Below are 19,654 nucleotides of genomic sequence, written 5' to 3' on the forward strand. Positions count from 1 at the left end.
GAAAGACACAAATGTATACATATCTGACATCTGTGGACAAACTGTGTGGTAATTTTGACAGTTGCTACACCAAAGGGACGGACAAACTGACATATTACACATAAGCAAACACACACACACCACGAACAAACAGCTAAACCATGAAATGCATACACATACTGGCACCATTACACAAACACCACAGTAACAGTGATTCGTTCAGACATACACACAATATAAACTTGTACAATTGCTGAAAAAAGTGATATATGCAAATTGTGAGACAAGGCAGAAAATCTCAGTTTAGGAGAAACCAGAATAGGAGCACACATGAGGAGAGAAGTGTGAACCACAAAGGACAGAAAAACCCTCTGTGTCACCAGAGTACCATGAGGTGCTATGACATTATGAATGTCATGATTTGAGGCTATTTGGGGGTGGTATAATTAACCATCTGTATCAGTCATGCTCAATCATAAAAACAGTCTAAATCAATTATGTTCATTGAGGGGATGACGGGACTATATTTTTGCAAAGGAACCAGGAGGAGAATGCAATGAACCCGCATGTGCAGTCCAGTAAACAGAGGACGGTCAGAGACCAAGATTTAGGAGGTCACAGGGAAATGGGTGGAACTCACTAGTCCATGCTACAAGTGGGTGTTGGTAGTCCTGTGTAGCAAAAAGGTTCCCACTACTCTATAACTCCCCCTTGTTCTGTTACAGCTCTACTTCTCATTAGTGCAGCACATCTGCAGATGCACTAAAGAGCAGCAGGGTAGTAGGGTGCCCCCCTTTCACAAAACCAATGACATGGTTTGCAGTTCTAAAGCTCCACAGACCATAGAAAATGATACTTTATGGCAAGAGGAAACTACCAGCACCAGCAGGGATACACCTTTACCGTGATACTATATGCAATAGCATGATAGCAGCAGGTGTGTGTGTGTATCACACAGAAACACAACAGTGACTATTGCTAAGAAATAAAAAGAGGGTTTAACCACCCTTTACTCAAAGAATGAATTTTTGCAGGGCCACCAGTAGGGAAAATGCAGTGTCCTGACTAGTTAGCATCCATTGCCTTGTCCTGCTACTCTGACCTGCTCTCAAACAGGAAACCCAGTGAAACAGTAACCTCTGCACCCTGCTCTACACTCAGATCTACTGGGTAATTACACTTAGCATATACTGTATGGCATGAGGCTATAGCTGCAGCTGCTGGTGGTTTCCTGTGCAATGAGTGCAATAGCCCAGCTGAGAGTAGCTTGGCATTCAGCGTGCCAGCCAGCAGGGAGACACATCCCAAGCCCCCAGCACTTGGGGTGTGGATTTTCTGTCTGTGTGTGTTCTGTAACTCTGCATGCGTGCATCTGACTTTGGTCTTCAGTTTGTCAGCGTATATATTAAGGTGATAGAGGCCATGTTTATGCTACATGTGTGTGTTCCCTTTATACCCATGAGTGGTTTTGTGTGTCAGTCAGTGTGTGTTTATGGGTTGGTTTTGGTCTGAGGTAAGTCTGTATTCGGGCTCTGGGTACATGTTTGTGCTATGAGTCCAAGTATGTTTGCTTGCCTGTGGGTGTTTGCTCTGTGTATGCTGTGTTTCTGTGTGAATTTGTGGTAAACTCGCATTTGGGCTCTGTCAGTCTGTTTCAACCTGTGCTGTGACTGTGTATCCATGTTATGACTGTGTGTGAGAGTTTGTGGACAGCTTGTGGGGAGTGTGAGGAGGAGCTGAATAATCCTAAAATTACCCTCACTGGCAGGCCTGTGGCTTGACATCTGCTCCCTGTTAGGCCTCCTTTTACCTCCTCCTCTTCCATCTCTCTCCCTCATTCTCTCCTTTCTACCCTGTCTTTCCAGAGAATGAGAAACCTACCCACCCACCCCCCCAAAAAAAAAAAAATCTCTCTTCATAGTATCCCCTGGTTTATGTATGTGAAGTTCCTGCTTTTTGTACCATTGCACCTCTGGTTCAGGGTCATACGAAAAGGAGCCTTAATCTCATACATGGGAACTTCTAACAACCCATGTTAGAAGTTGTTCAATTTGAGGTTTGGTGGCTATCATAGACACTGAACACTCAAGACTGAGAGAACTAATACTGGCCAATCAGTAACAGGGCCCTGTCATGTGACAAATGTCTGACATGTTTACCTGCTGTTTGAGCTGCTGGACCAGCCGGTCTTTCTCCCGCTTAAGCAGGGCTACCTCATCTTGGGTCTTCTTCTTCTTGGAAGATGACAGCTCCAGCAGGGCAATGTTGGCATCCTTTTCACTGATGGCTGCCAAGAGTGCCTCCTGCCTATGGGACAGTGAAACAGCAAGCTTGATTATAATGGGGTGAGGTTTAAATTCAGGTGTAGCCCCAGAGAAACAAGTGAATAAATAGCAGCCAGGCAGACTCTAGCTATATAAAAAAAAAAAAAAAAACTCATCTGCCAAATAACAAGTAGCCAAATAAGTGATTCTATTAACATGATGAACTCAGTCAACTGTAAGCATATGTGATGCCCAGCACTATGGTAGGCTTTAAGGTACAGCCCTTAGCTAGCTTGGCAGCAGGCATGGAAAAAAAAGACTGGCCACTTGATTAACAAACGAAGCTATGGAATGCATCAAGAAGCCGCATGACAAGATCCAGAGCAGTAGTGGCCATGGTAACAGGACCATGAGCTGAGCACTTTGCCTGTACCCACACGCCTGGTACCCTTCTGAATTTCAAGATATGCCTTCAGCCTCTAAGAGCGCAGAAGTCCAGGCGGATGTGTTCTTTGGGGATGAATAATTGGAATCCCACAAGTGATGGAAGAGAAACAAGAGACAACAAGTGCCTCATGTAGTCAGTCAACGTATCTTCCATTCCACATGGAGGTGGTGTTACACGACCTGTCCTGCTGACACACAGTACAGCATTCAGACCTAGAGCCACACCTCTGTCCTAAAACACAAGGTATAATGAGAACACAGCCGCCTCAGGGCTAGATTATTATGTATGACTTTTTAATGTAGTGTAAATAGAACGGCTGCACAGAGCAGTCGTTATTCTGTTCCAAAACACGTTCACATGGGGGTTATTCAGACCCCAAGAGAGAGGAAATATTAATCAGAGGCTTGTTTGATTTCATCCCATGACCATCAAACAGTGCAGTAGCACTGGCCACCCAACACCAGTGCCTGAGGTTTGAGGGGGCAGGCTTTGGATACCACAGGATCCCTTCACCTCCTCCATCAAAGACCTGGATACCTTGAGCTATAGCAGAGCTGCTCCTGACTGGTGTTTTCACAGCACCTGCATGGTGAATTCAACTGTGCCATGGTAGGAAGTGCAAAGGCATTCAAACATGCTGACCACACACCATCTGCAGAAGGGTCAGTCTCTCAAGATGCACCTGTTTTGGATGTCATGGATAAAATGCAGGAATACCATGTTTTCTCTTACCTGGTCACTGCTCAGCCATTCAGCCCTTCAGAACAGAAAGAAAAAGCTTCCAGGAGGATACGGCACAACTGCACATGCCACCATTACACAGCAGGATCCTCCATAGTATTTACCCTAATCAGTTTAGCATTCAATACCAAGGCAAAGTGAAACTGTTAGTTTCTTGTCCAACGGCCACAAAGCAAGCACAGCTAGACTACTGGCTTGATGACAAAGGACAGTCAAATGCTACTTATCTCTGAAAAAATATAGCATTCCCTGTCACCAGTCACTTAGCACTGAGGGAAGTGCTTCTAACTGGGAACCGCAACTGCAGTCCCTTTCTTCTGTTTACTGTTCCCCTGTCTGTTCCTCTTCCACCTATCTGAGATGTCCGTGAGTAGGCTGGGCTGGATCAGAACTCCTCTCTCTTGCCTGCTCAGGATAATGATGTGCAATTGTGTGGGGAGAGAACTGTTGATTTATTGCCTCTCCTAGGCATCATCACCCTTTTTCTTAGGCCACTGGGTCTGGGGACACCACACAGAATCCCAGGAATTCACAGACTTTGGAAGGGGAAGACTATTTCGAAAAGAGACATAACACTTTGGGGGGGGGACAAATCCCTTTAAATACTGACGGTCAGTAACATCACAAAACTGCAAAAAAAATTCAGCCGGGAAGAATGCAAATCCGTGGTTAGCACCCTCTCCACATTCACGATTCCATCGCCAGGCCAACAGTCATTTCAAGTTGCTTGGGAACCTCTTGGGGCAAAATGCTGAGAGCTTCTTTGTCTGTTGGTGGGGTAGGAAGGGCATCCTGGGAAAGAGCAGGGAGAGATGAAGGAGGCACAGGCTACTGCAGTCTGAGGGTCTATGGGGGTCATGCCTATAGCTGCACCTCCTTCCTGTGTACCATGTGAACTTGTTTCCCAAAACCTCTCATCTCCTCTTAACTAATTTCCTGCCAACACAAACAGCCCCTGCTCTACCCTGATACCTTCGTTTTAAAATTCATATCCAACCAATAACTTCTGAACTCTTTAGCAGCAAAGAAAAAAAAACATCTGAACATGTGCACACACAAATATCAATTCAAACTCAGATTCACAATATCACTAACAACATTTAATACTGCCCTTTTTAATCTGTTGGGCTGTCCAGTTGATGTTTCACAACTGTGGCTGCAATTCCTCATTCTTCCAAACTTTTAATAGATACTGAGACAGTAATAGCAGTAAATCAGCAAGAGCCATCCTCAGTTTCATCTGACATGGCCCAACAGGGCACATAAGTTCAAGTGGTTTTTATTGTCATTCCTCTATATAGCTTGTATACAGTAACTGTCTTCAATGTACTGAGTACTGGAAGCCAACTGAAAAATTAACAGCTGCGTGACTATCTTTTCCGTAAAGTGCTTGGAGAGAAGCCAGAGCTCAGTTTTTATGGGCAGCTTCCATGTGGCTGTAGTGCATAATGTGTGGGAGAAAAGGGGAGATGTTTAAATATTTTAGGAGGAATTCAGATTAAGACCCCAAAGATATTAAAATGTTATTCGCATCTATGAAAACAACAGACACCCCCCTGTGCACGTAAAACCGTCACGCAAAAACAAAAATGTTTGTCAACAAAAGCAGATTTTACTTTAATTGATACAGAAGAAAAAGTAAGCCAAGTTATTTTCTGCAAAGAAATCAAACAAGAATTCTAGGACTTTTTCTATCCATCTCAAATTGATAGTACCACTCAGATCATGCCACAAACTGATTTCAGTGCAGGTCTGCAAACAATTGAAGTTAGTGACAGTTTGATATGTGGACAATTGTGCAAGAGGAGGAAAAAAAAAGGCAAAACAATTAAGAGTTACACAGCTGGCAGAACTCTTTAAACATAATGCTGATAAAGCACCTATTTACTCTGTCAATCTTAATGGTTCTGAAAACCTTACATTGCTTGAAAAAAGAAATCAGAGCAAAAAAAGAGCAAGAGGTCATCAGTTGTCAGTAGCTGCTCGTGACTCAGTGAAAAACAAAGCCTAAATCTCAATTTTCGGCCAAGGAACCAGACAGCCGAGAAGGAAGCTGCCTGCACTGAAGATGTTTAAAAGCCCGACCTCCTTTCCCAACTCCCTATCTAAACGAATCACTTTTACATACACTTAAAATAGTGCACGAGGCCAATGAATGATTTTGCATCCTGTTCATGGCAGATATCAGAAGAATGTTAATGAAACACACCTTATGGGCTGCACTATAGCATCTGTGATGGAGCTGCTGGTTGGCAACTCTTTGCATCTCACAGCCCTTTCCCCTCTTAAGCCAACATTTCTGTGTTCCATCAGAGGTACTTCATTCAGCCCCATTGGTCATCACACACTAGGGAGGGATAGGGCCCCCAGGGGTCTGTTCCACTTATCAGTCTTCTTCCTGTGCCCAACAGCCTGACAGGCTGTTCTTAATTACCTCTGATAAGCTGCAGGGAAGAAAGGATAAAACTAAATGACTGCTTCTACAACTGAGGAAACTATAACCCCAGTCCTGTTGGTGGAACTCTTATTCTCATGTACTAACTGTGGATACGAGGTCTTGCCTTATTTAGAGAAAACAGGATTTAGCACTGGCTGAAGCATGAGTATTCGTTCTTCACTTTGTCAAAACAACTATGAATGATGACAAAGTCACTTACATTTACATACATTTATCCATTTAGCGGACGCTTTTCTCCAAAGCAACGTACATCTCAGAGAAACACAATTTGTGTATTACATTAGGAGAAAGACATAGTTGCAGACGCGTGATTAAGTGAACTTAAGTTTCTTTCCACTTTATGCACCGATGTTCATCACACGAGTAGGTACATAAAACTCAGAATTAACGATTCCTGATCACCTTCCTACAATTTTTTTTTTTTTTTTAAAAAAGATGCACAAACATTTACATACAATACAGGAGTAGTGGCTGTGTAAAGGTTTATCTGGGAATGATCATAAAGTTATGGTGCATGAACATTTACGCCATACATGAGCTTGAGAGAACATGGTTGAAGTGAGTCCAGAAGAGGCGAGTGAGAATTTTCACTTAGATCATAAAATCATGACAATGAGCAAATCTCCCAAATAAAATGGAACGGTGGCACAGCAAGTAGCATTGCTGTCTCACAGCGCCTGGGTGGTACGAGAGGACGTGGGTTGGATTCCCAGTCTGTGTGGAGTTTGCATGTTCTTCCCATGTCTGTGTGCTCTGGTTTCCTCCCACAGTCCAGAGACATGCTGTTCAGGTTCCCTGTAGGGTGTGAGTGACAGACTATGTGTTCCACTGGTGTATGTATGAGTGACCCTTTGTAAGTAGTGTATCAAGCAGTGTAAGTCACCTTGGTGAATAAGGTTTGTGGGCTGATAACACTACACAGAGTTCATTAGAAGTTGCTTAGGAGAAAAACATCTGCTAAACAAACGTAGAAACGAAAACAATGTAAACATCTCTATACGGCATAATATAGTGACATTATCAGAACAATTACAGTTGCATAAGTCCAACCTCTTTCTCCAGCAATGCACAGGCTGCAGCATGAAAGATAGGCTCTCAGAGAGGGCCTGGAGTAGGGGAGTGAGTGTGAGGGAAAAGAAATGAATACGAAGGGGCTTTTACATAACTGCAACACTGATATTTCATATCACACACCCATCCTGGCCACACACAACTGAATACGCACTGCAGTGGCAATGGTGTTTTAGTTTCAAAACCCCAGACCACAGCAAACATGAAGCTGTGTGTGTGGTCAAATTACACATACAATGTGAGGCAAATGGTTTGGTGACCATGGATTTCTTTTCCCAAAATCCACAATACCACTTATTGCCAAGTGGAAAAACAAATAAATAAAAAAGATCCAGAAGACAATTAAAAACTAATGAGGACCTCATTTGAGGATTTGACTACGTCACTGAGAGCCTGGATATAAAGATGACAACATAAAATTGACCATTTATAGGAACCCGCAAAAAAGCAGGGTACGACAGGCAAGTTTCCAGCAACCAATGTGTTTATTCACAAACTCATATTAAGTAGGACCAGCCACTCAAAAAAGTGATGAAAATACCAACAATTAAGCACAAGGGAAAAGGGGGAAGAGAGGGGGGAAAAAAAAAAAAAAAAAAAAAAAAAAAAGACAAATGAACTTAACTGACATTCAGGTAAGCCACACTCCTGTGAGGCCTTGTCCTCAGCATATCTGCAGATCAAATACTCAGCTTCAATCTTTTTTTTTTTTTACCCCCTCTCTACATTTAAAAACACATATGCCTAAACATGGAATAATGGGGGGGGGAATCTGATAATCCAAATCCGTCATGATACTTTAATCCTCTAAATATTTGGAGGCTGCACTTTATAAAAAGGGAGATAAAATGTTATTTATTCCAACAGCCCATCTTTAGCCTCACTCCTCTGGATTCATTCCCTTTTATTACACAATTAAAGCCCAAAAACTTTTTTCATAGACTGAAGTAGAAATGGCTCATTTAACACCACTTTTCAGACAGTCCAAAGGCAGCTCAGCATGCTGGAAGGAAGAGCTCTAGTCATCTGAGTCAAAGTCCTAAGCATAAGCTAAGGGAACCATTAATGATGCATTGATGCTCTCCATCAGTCTCTCTTGGGTACTGTGGCACAGAGGGGCCATGGATAAGCTTGCAGGCCTTGCTGTATGAACTTCAGTGAAGCTTCATCCAGTAAGGCAAGGAAGAAGTGAAAAGAGACCAGTGAAAGATGCAGGAAGTGAGCAAAAACGGCAGAAACGACGTGTAGGAAGGAGTACATCGATGAGGTAAGACTGCAGTGTGTGTGTCCAAGGCAAGCCCTGAAAAGACTGACAAAAATTAGCTGGAGACTGATGGCCCTAAAACCTCAAGATAGTGCATGAGGGATGATGCTCTCCAAGCCCTGTGATGACAGAGGCAAAGCAGGGCTGCAACTAGAAAGCATGAGCACTGACCACCTTTTTACCGCTCTACATCTTCCTTTCACTGTCCCCTGTTACGCACTCAATAAAAAGCCAGAGCTGGCAACATTTTCAACTATGACCATATGTGGGTTAGTCTCATGAACTTTAAACAAAACCAGATGCGAAAGATGTCTGTTACAGTAATCAGGAGTCCTTTGAATTTTTGCTCACAATGGTGGCTTTAAAAAAAATATTGGTGTCATTTTAGGCCTGTAATTACTTTATTAATAGTAAATAATCCTACTTCAGCTTCCATAAGCTTTTCAACAAGCTGTAGTAGTAATTGAGTTAAAAGGGTTACAAAGAAAATGATATTTTGAAGAAATTTAAAAAAGAAAGATTTCTTGCCTTCGTCTTTAATCTTTAAATTTTTGAGGCATTGTGGGAGAATCAAACTTTATTTAAACCTTGTCTAACTATGACAAGCTCTTGAACAAATGTAACAGTAATGTGAAACATTTCCAGACATCATCATCTTAAAATATTTTTGTTTGGGGTGGACAGATTAACAGCATTTGTGCATTTTCTTACATTTTTAACACTAAGTTTTGGGTTGCGGTAAAAAAGTTAAAAATATATCCTTTAAACCCAGGTGCATTACAATAATGATTATGTTTAGTGAAAAATGTGATATGTATTTTAAAGTCATTTGCCTCTAAAATATGAAGGACCATAATATACTTTGTTTTTCAAAATAGTGTTAAACAATGGTAGCTTATTTAACTGAAATTACCCATGTGTTGAACTGGTAGTAAAATTGTGCAAATTGCATTTTTAAATCAAGCAACAATATTGCATCAAGTTATACTGCATCTGAGCTGTATTAAATGCTTTTAAAGAGTTACAAAGTAGTTTATTCCTGAGATGGAAAAGGGTCTGGTAGATGTACTTCAACATGATTTGTGATTTTTTATTTTTTTTTTACTCAGTTAAACACCTCTGAATCTATGTATTATTTATAATGCTAAAATCCACAATCTAAAACTCTGGATATGATATTTGAACTCTGACATATGGATCGAGTTCAGTTATTTAGTCAATACAGACAAATTCCTTATTTTTAGGCTGGTGAGGTTCAGAAACTACCAGGTTTCAATTTGGTTCATTGAAAATCATTGATCTGATTCTGTTATGGCCAGCAGTCAGAATATCTGAGAATGATTTCCCTATATAAATCAAGCTTTTTTTTTTTTTTTTTTTTGAAGTTTAAATCAAGTATGGGGAATTTCTTGCTTCATTTGCCACACGTGGGGCTGGACCGAAGGTCTACAGCACTAGGTGAGAGGGACAGTTACATCAGTTACATCAATTAGACCACAGGAGGCTCAAAAATGTACCAAGAGATGATGGACCACATACTTCAGGGTGGTCTCAGGGAATTGTGGCCACCCTGACAACTGAAATCAACTTAAGGTGGTCATCCTACCCCATAAGACTGTCTGCTGATTCACATCAAATATCCAGCACCATTAACACTGATGTACAGTTCTCTGAAAAACTCTTTGTCACATTGTAGCTAGGAGCAGAGTTACCCTAAAGGAGCAACACTTTCTTTTTAGAATTCTGATTTTAACCAGGAGCATATGCTTATGGTTCCAGTGAAAGACAGATCATGTGTTTTTTTTTTTTTTTTTTTTTTTTTTGAGTGATGAGCAGTTGTGTTACTGCCTTCATTAGTACCTTACTCCAGGGAATACTGATCATACTTTAACCTGTACAAGCACCACCAAAAAAATTAATGGCAAAAAGGACAGGAGATAGTAACAGAGAGAAAAGCAGTATTTTCACCTTTTTCAGCTCGTTTTCTTCTATGGTGAATCAAACAAGACACACACTGAGCTTTCATTAAGTGTGGGTATTACATAACTAGTTTCCACTGGTGAATGCAACACGGCATACTGAAAACTTGCGTAGACTGCCCACAGTAAACAAAATATGCCTTGGGTTGGCAAAAATGACCACTAAATAATCCTCTTCCATAAACTCAGCGCAACCAATCAGAGCACATGAAGTCCCCCTGGATATGCTCCCGATAACACTGCATCCTTCTGCTCCATTGCAATGAGAGGGTTACAGAACAACCCCAAAGCTAACAATGTCTGCTGGCCTCACCAATGACCCCAACTACCCTCTACCCCACAACAGCTGCAGATGCCAGACTCTAAGACACTCAGAGCAGCAATGCCCTGTTTTTTGCACCTATTTACAAGGGGTGTAAAATTTCACCTGCCTCCTATAACCACACCTGGGATGCTGGAGTCTCTCCATACACCAAGCAACAGTAAGTTCCCCAAAATACACTACACCACAGCCAGGGGTCAGGCTAACCATCGCCCAACATGTAAAAGGACTTGTGAATGCCTACAGTCTAGACCTCACCTCAGATATCTAGAAATGTGCGAGCCCCCAAAAGAATTATTCACCCCACTTCTTTATTGATCGAATGGACCAGAACAGAAGTGGATCACAGCAACACAGAGAAACAGTCTGTTGAAATTTCTGTGATGGTTATGTAGCAATGAGAGGCCCTAAACAGATATTAAAAATGTTGGGGGGGGGGGTTGGACTGTGTCTGTACTCTGAAATTGGCATGTTTGTTTTATTTCTATCTATGTCTTTTGGTGAAATCTAGTTCTTTAATCCAATTTATATGATGCTTTCGATGAAAGCGTCTACTAAATGAAAATGTTTGCCAAGTGAAAACAAATGTCAACAACCAAGACAGCTCCATGGGAGCAACTGTAGGATTTCTTGGACAGGAACAGCGTGGCACACGGGTTTTCTCTCTTTTTTTACACACAAACTTGAGCGTTTTAAGTCAGAGGGCAGAAGCATTTATGACACATTGTATATATGAAAGCCCAACAAAGGACTTTGGCACAGATCTAGACCCAGGTGCCGGTGCTCAACTGCGGCTCAGCAACTTTCAAGGTTCAACAAAAGCATCTCTTAAGCAGCAAAATAAGAAAATGTAATATTTAAAAAGACTGGCACTTACATGCAATGTTCAGCTCTGTGAAACTCTGCCCCCCCCTTAGATCATGGGACAGCCGAGGGACCGGAAACAGATTTGGAGGGCAGCATGAGTAAGCATCACCACTTCAGCTTGAACATTTCTAGAGTTCCTGTATCCATCAGCTGGCAGAACTGGTCAACACAGTCAAGAGGAGTGCCCTGTGCTACACTGCCAGCCACGGCCCACTTCCACAGTCTCCTGGCGACCCTCAATGACTTGCAGGATCCAACAACTTTCATAAGAGATGGTCAGCACATCATCTAAAGCTGGGGGTGTGTATGTGGCTGTGTAGTTGCATGGGTGTAAATTCAGTCAAGACACTAAACACCAATCGAAAACAGAACACCAAACCAAATGCTTTCTGCAGAATCTCTATGGCAAGCACATTAGACCCATAGCCTGTTGCCCAAGCCTGAGAAATCCGCAACAAGCAGAAGCAGCTCTGACATCTGACACACCTTTTTCCAGCATCCATCCACCCTGAGGTCCTGATGTCTCCTCCTTCAGAGCCACTGCTGCCCTCTGCCCTCATCTCAGAACACATTTACCTGCATCAAGGCTTACTCCCACCCTACCAGCTCAAGCTCAGCTTAACGGGGGCTTGTTGGCATGGGCATGCTCGTGTGGGAGAGACACAGAGAGTGAGTGAGAATGACAGCACTCAAGTGACAGATAAAAACCTGGGCTGAATCAGTAGCTTGCCCACACACTCGTGACTCAGACGAGTCCACAACTCAGTGATGGAGAATGTGACAGGGATGTCCTGGACCACGGCTCAATATGGTTTGCTTCCTGACATTGTATTATTCTCTCCCAGTCACCAAGAGATGACAGAGCAGGGGTCCTGTGTGAAATCTGAACAGAAAAAGTCTCAACCAAAATAACATAACCGATGCTCCTTCACCTGAAGTAGCCCTAGGGAACCAATGCCGAGGGACAACTATTGGTCTCACCTTGGCCATGCGACTGACTGACAGCCAGCGCTGCTGTGGGGAACCAAAACACACAGCAGTGCCACTTCTTGACAGACTGACAGAGCATACAGCATCAGACTGGGCCTAGCGCCTGAGGCTGGGGGGGCACTTGTGACAGACAGAGATTAATGAGGCCCCTTACCCACTTCCCACCCACACACTAACTGTAACGCTTGCTAATCACCAGGGTGTCAGCCCCAACCATTGGGAGGACCGCTTCTCCGCAACTTACACCTCAACTCCCACCAGCCTGATTGGACCTGACGGTCCAAGCTGAGGCCTAATCTCCCTCACAGCCCAAATAAATACCCCTCTCCCACTCCCCCTTCTTTGGCACCGCCCAGCACTGCTGGCCTGCTGCTGGACACCTGTTTCTGGTTTGTGATATCCAAGAAACACAAACCCACAGAAATTTATTTACAACAGGATAATACAAGGAGAAGATTCAGAATAAGGATTTGGATAAAGCCAGAAGAGTTCTTAGCAATTAGCCTTTAGTGGCAGGACAATGTGCAGAATCCATCTCACAGCTCTTGTCGCCATCCAGTGCTCATAATTCACCACTGATTAATAAAGCCAGTCTTTTGCAACAATCAGTACACCTACAGTAATGGTCAAGGGCTCAAAATGACAACATATGATTAAAAAACCTTAGAAAGACACTGCAGTATACACAAGCAAATACACATTAAAGTGCACATGTATATACCTACACATATCTCCCTTATTCTTCAGACAAAAGACTTCAGGGTGATAGTCTCCAAGAGCAGCTGTATTTCACCCTTACTATGGTCAGCCAAGCAAAGGGCTGGATCTCATCAACAGGCATGTGAGCCCTGTGCTTACACATTCAACCCATGTGTGCCCCATCTTCTGGCCTGACCAAGTGCAGGGGAAGAGAGTAAACTCTGAGACATCCCTTTGAAGTTTTAAAAATAACCCCGCACCCAAACTCAACACTCCCCCCACCTCCCAATAGAGTGTTTTTCATGTCTCTGAATGCAAATACTTGCAGTTTCTCTGGCTGCAGATGGCAACAGTAGCTACGATGGGACCGATGCAGAGAATAACTCGGCAATGAGCTAATATGGAAGATGAAGCATTGGGTCACTCAACAGAATACACAATATTGCAAAGCTGGTCCCTACTGGAAATGTGTCCAGAACAAATTGCTTACTCATAGCATCTTGTATCATTATGAGTCCCATCACCCCCCACCCACAGACCTTTAAGGACCTGCAAGGGAATTAACTGAAAGTTCAATTATTGTTTACTAATGTGTGTATGGAAAAAGCCAGAAGGTCAGAATCAGTGACTGATTTAATGAGGAGGAGCAGGGGGTACAAACACATTACCAAAGGAAGGAAAAAAAAGTACTATTTGATTAACCAGAGGTTGGTGCTGACTGTAGAAAACTTAAGGTCCACAAACACAAAACCCATTAAAAATATAGAAAAAAATAAGAATGTGGACTGCGTGGTCTATATAATGAACTTCCAACCAAAACTACCAAAAAGTACACGTGCTATCACAACGCTAATAAGAAAAAGTGTCAAAGGGCACTATTCTGCAAAGCCTGGCTAATCCGTTTTAATGGCCAAACGGATTCATGGCTTTACCATCTGTGAACACAAATTGTAAACTATGGGATGTTGATGCCTATCTAGCATAAGAGTAAGTGCAATAGAATCCAGTCAATTCTTGGAGACCACTCACATGGTTTTCACAGTACAGCAAACTCTGGTGAAAATGAGAACATTTAAACTCTGCACACACTGAGCTGAATTTGAACTGATGGTATTTCCAACAAACAATTGATAATTAAACTTCTAAAAAAGCAGCCCCCCCACCCCCACACCCCACCATCACTTCTGTAAATGACTGCCTGTCAACCCAGGGTAACTTTCCTTGTTTTCCCCCTCCTTGCTTTTTTCAACCATCTTTTTTTTTTGAGAATAGATATTTAAGGACTATAATTGCTTGGCACTTAGAACATATAATCAAGTGAAAAGCCGCATGTTTTTCCTTCAGTGTTTTTGTGAAATAAGTTTTGTTAAGAGAAGATTACCAAGAGGAATTGGCCATAGATGAGCAATTAAAGCTTTAAAAAAAAAAAAAAAAACACTATTTAAATGAATGCTTGACTGACGAGTCCCACTGGCCCCTTTATTGAGCAATTTTCTGGATTTTAATCTGTGTTCTCTAACATTTAAAGGCAATGAAAAAATAAAAATAAAAAACAGCGCCAAGCTTTTAAAACTAGAAACTGCATGTCTCCATCTCAGTTCACAGTTTTCTAGAGTTAGTGTTTGAATCCTTGGAAAACTTAGTTAAGTCCATCAGAAAGAGTGAAAAACTGCTTTCACAAGACTGGATCAATACACACACTGAGTAAAGATTGTGGAGACCCCAAACATACGATACATGTAATTGTAAAAAGCAAGAAAATAAGGCTTTTTATATACAGGAGGAGGAAGACTGATGTTTTAACTAAGCACTCGATTTGGTGGTTTGAAGAGTTCGGGTGTTGCTCTGTAGCTCCAAAGCCATGAAAGCCCATCTTTTCACTAAGAATCAGCAGGCATTCCCAGAGAGTCTAATACGGGATGAGATGGATCTGTTAGGGGCACCAGATCTTCATGGTTTGGCCAACAATCATAGGAAGATTGCCATCATGCCTTCGTTAGGAATGATGCAGAACTCTCCTTGGCATCTCAACATGGCATTAACAAATGTGAAGATCATGGGCTGCCTACTGCTTAAAGTAGTACATTTGTGAGAAAAGGTTAGTGATGTCAATGATAAGGATTAGTGGGTAAATGTGCACTAAATTTAAAGTGCTTTCCCTAAGTGGTGAAGGGGGTCCTCACATCTCCAATGGCTTAATAAAGTCTTTACTCTTATCACCGGTAGGACTTGGGAAATGGGGGTGTTCCTGTGTACAGTCACACTGGCCTTGACTCTCATGCTATGATTTATTGTTGGTGCCAGGGTTAGAAGGATTTAGTAGAAAGTCAGCCCCCACAGCCCTCATTGTGACAAGCAAAAGAGGAGGATAGAGCAGGACCTGAATTTCCCATCATCTTGAATTCCCATTGCTCCAACAACACACGTGCACGAAAACACATGCATAGTTGAAAAATTTAACTCTTAAAAACTTAAACACTCTACCAGAGGGGACATGGCTGTAGCAATACCCATAATAGAAACCATATGAAAGAGCAAACACAAAGTTGCCTGCCCCTTCAGCCAATGTCGTTCATTAGTGATGTATCAAGGGCACGTGGGGTCAGCGGCTTTGCTGCAATTGTCAATATTTTAATTGTTTATGCTATCATTCAGCTCTGGGTTTATGGCACTGCACGCGTTCTCCTGGCGAGTTGAATAAGCAAACCCATGAACTCCTGTATGTTTCTGTCAAGGCCAGTGAAAGTAATGCGAATATGCTGATTCTTCCCATCACAGATTTACAAAGCTCATTGTTTCAAAAATCACTCCAACGCATTTACTTTATTATTAAAGATGGATACAAAACAGAGAACAGTGCAACAAATAAACTGGAGTTAGAATTGGGGGGGGGGGGGGGGGGGGGGGAATGAAGCTGCAGTGCTGCAGAGAAGCAGCTCACAGCCATTACTGAATTATTGATTTTCAATATTTAAAGAATAGAAAAAACTAAACCAAGCTGGGCCTGCATTCATTCATTTAGCAGTCTTTTCTCCAAAGTGATGCAAAACTCAGAATAAGCAAAAGTGCATTTCACAAAAGACAGAGCTACAGACTCGACCAATAAAGCAGATCGAAAGAATAAGTTCTCTAGCTTGACATAGTTCCTCACAGCTGGATGGACCTGCTGTGAAAGGAAAGATCTCAGGTCTGGAGAGGTTCAGTTGTAGACCATAATCCAAGGAGAGATGTCCAAGAAGCAATAAGAGGATATATTGGCAGAGGTTGAGGAGAAAAGAAGACCTGGGTGTTAACATACCTGTGACAGGAAAACCAATTAGAGAGAATGACAGAGTCAAAGGAAGAAGTGTAGATGGTTGTGGACTGAGGTGCCCAACACCAACCTAAGAAAGACAGAGAAAGACAGGCAGCACACCAAACCATTTTGGGGGATCTCAGATTGCTTAGACTCAAACTATTTTTGTGCTGATATTTTGATACCAAACTGCTCTAGTGAAGAGAACAGCATTTGGTGGTTGAGTGTCAAATGCTGCAGAGAGGTTTAGAAGGAGGAGGACAGAGGAAAGGGAGGCAACTGTAGCTGACCGAGCTTTTCACACTGCAAGGAGAGCAGTCAGGACAGGATGATCTTGAATCTAGACTAAGATCATTCTAGGCGAGAAATACAGATAACACTTTCCCTCCCTTTTGTGCCCCGGCTGTGCATTTTATTTCCATTGAACTACATGTTACACATTTCAAAGCCCCAAAAGAATTGTTTTTTCTTTAAAATGAATACATTTCCACACCACAGAGGATAACACTGATGAAGGGGGAACTGACAAGCAGTCAAATGCACTTCTGTGCTTGCTTGTCCTGCTCTGTTTGATTGAAATATCCAGGCCATCAACCACCCCGATGGGCTAAACAAAAACTTCAAACCATTCTCAAGAGCAACCACCTACTGCGATAAAAATATAGAGTAAACGTATGAAAATCAAATGCTGCACCATATTCAAAAAGAAACTGAATACATCAGTGTAGAATCCTTGGTTTAACCACAACATGGTCTATGTGTCCAAGGCACACCTTTGCATAGGTCTCTGAAACTGGACTGCAGAACAAAATAATCACATCTTCTGCACATGTGATGCTTGCTCATATGTTCTTGCTCCAGGAAAAATTGCAAGACGCAAGCAATCTTCTTCAGGATGCATCTTCAATAGTCTGACTAGGACACACACACACACACACACACACACACACACACACACACACACACACACACACACAGAAAGTTAAAGAATGCCAGAGGCAGGGACATGAATGCAAAGGCCAGGTACACAGCTAAGAGGGTTTAACAGCAAAAGGCAGAAGGATGGGAACACCTGGGCTGGTGACAAGGACATTACATAAACCACTGTACTTGATGCTGGCTACAGCTGAAGCATCTCGAGAACAGACCCTTTCCAGTTATGCGGGTGAGGTCATGAAGGCCTTCAGTTTGCTCTGCCACTGATGCATTCCCTGTGTGACAGGAGGGAAATGATCCTTGAATCTTAAATCAGAGGAAACCAATAAAAGGCACCTTGAGGGACTGCTAAAGCGAGAATGCTGAAAGATTTATTCCTGCTGTACTCATATCAAGAACAAGGGGTTGCATGAAGCTGGGTCTACTGTTAACACCAATAAAGGAAAGGAATACTCTCTGTATCAAATTGGCTGTCCAGAACTAAATATTTCCCAATATATTTCCAAAAAATAAAACATTCGATACCTAAGTTAATGACCCCTTGCTTATTTAAAAAAAAACAAAAAAAAAAAAAAAGAAGCAGGTTAATAGTTTATGCAAGGCTGTTAAGTTTTTCTGAAGTAAGGCAAGGCAAAGGAGACTTTGTTTAAACGTTTATCCGGTGCTACTATATAATGTGCCTAGAGCAATTACTCTTTTAAGTGTATTGTAAATAAATATTTTTTGAATAGTTCTGTTCCAGTTATTTAGGCTGAGTATAGTAAGTGATCCTGAAGGTAATATGATGTCAACTCATCTGTCATATCATCTGAGACTGTGTTCATCTTCTCTACAGCCTTAAGGCTGAAAGTCAGAATGTGGTGGGAACATTTAGGAATGTAAAATCCTCTCTCACATGTATTATTGCTTTTTGTGGGACATGTTGACAACTTAAGAGTTGACTATGTACTGTCTGCAGTTTGTATAACTCCCTGTTTCGGTAAACATGCTTGTTGCCTGGCTCCAACCGACAACTCAAGATGCTTTGGACATGCCCAGGGGCAGCAGCCTCATTGGCCTTTAAGGTGTCAACTTCAGGGTGAACATATTAAATAAAGACATAGCTTCAACAGCCAATGTATCCAAAGGCTCAGACCACAGAAAGAAGAAAACAGTAATAAGAAAAGATTTAAGTTCATAACATAAATCCATGAGGTGAGTGCTGAGGCCTGCTGGCTTCTCTCCATTATATGTTCTGTTTGGCCTAGCTTCACCTTCCCTCAGAAACAGGCATAGTTTCTCCTCTTTGATTTTATCAAATAACTGTACTAAGCATGTCATTTTCCCTTTTACCTCCCAGCACCCCTCAGTGCTCTAGTTTCCGAATGTCTAACTGGTCTGACTCTCCGCTGGATCCTGCAGAGATAGAGTCCAAACATCTCTAGTCTGCGGTGCCAACCCAAACGTCCAAGCGTATCAGGAATCAGGTGCGTTAAAAGTGAACAGAAATTGGATTTTTTTTTTAATAAAAAAAAAAACATTGTACTGAGAGAATGACTGATCAAGCGAAGTATGTAGGTGAGTGAATTTAGATTTAAATTATTGAACTTCCTTCAGGTGACAACAACAGAGTAACCATAATGTGGCACCCCTTTCAACTAGCTTGTGCAAGAAGGTTCCTTCATCAAAGATAATCGGGACCCTAAGTGAAAGAGCAGTTCTGGCAACGAGCTGGCAAAGAATAGGAAAACAAACAGGTCTAACTTCAACAGCAGACCAGAACAAAAGGTAGAACAAGACCACAGATCTAAAACTGAGGGCAGACAGCTACTGTTGTACTGCTAAGCAGGGTTATACTGTATGTGTATTTTTTCCACAGTAAGAATCCCACTTTAAATGGATATGAAACTTACAAGGAAGATAAAACACCAAGAAATAAACGTGGCAACAAGACCAGTTCAGAATGTTTGGGCAGGTGGTGAGGGAGTAGGGAAGGTTACATAAAAGAAAGAAAATAAATCCAAGGGTTTAGAAGTGTAGAAGGTAACTCATCTGCAGACAGGAGTCACTGGACTGGCGCACTATGGTAATTCCTCTTTGTGAAAACTAGAAATACCAAACTCCTCCTGCCATTGATAAGAAATATAGACTTCCCCTTGGACCTTGGATGTTCCCATGAAGTCCAAGACAAGGGAGCCCAAGGCCAGTGGGTGGGGAAAAAAGGTACTACTGGGAATCACATTTGAGGAGTGTCTTCCGTGCTCAAGGCACTGCAATGACCATGCACACACCACAATGCTGCAGAAGAGGACAATGTTCCTTTGCCATCACCTTGTGGATGTGATTTACAGAGGAGGGAAGA

General features: G+C 42.2%; 1 protein-coding gene across 5 annotated transcripts in view; it reads right to left on the bottom strand.

Moving 5' to 3' along the window:
* Window positions 1–19,654, bottom strand: part of erc1b (ELKS/RAB6-interacting/CAST family member 1b) — a 135,804-nt gene that overhangs the window by 37,512 nt on the left and 78,638 nt on the right. For all 5 annotated transcript variants that reach the window (XM_018730054.2, XM_018730053.2, XM_018730052.2 and 2 more), the window contains one exon: window positions 2,139–2,286. In XM_018730054.2, coding sequence (XP_018585570.1) covers window positions 2,139–2,286 — 148 coding nt within the window. The remainder of the gene's footprint in view (window positions 1–2,138; window positions 2,287–19,654) is intronic.

Source organism: Scleropages formosus, chromosome 21, assembly GCF_900964775.1.
Source record: "Scleropages formosus chromosome 21, fSclFor1.1, whole genome shotgun sequence".
Lineage (NCBI taxonomy): Eukaryota > Metazoa > Chordata > Actinopteri > Osteoglossiformes > Osteoglossidae > Scleropages > Scleropages formosus.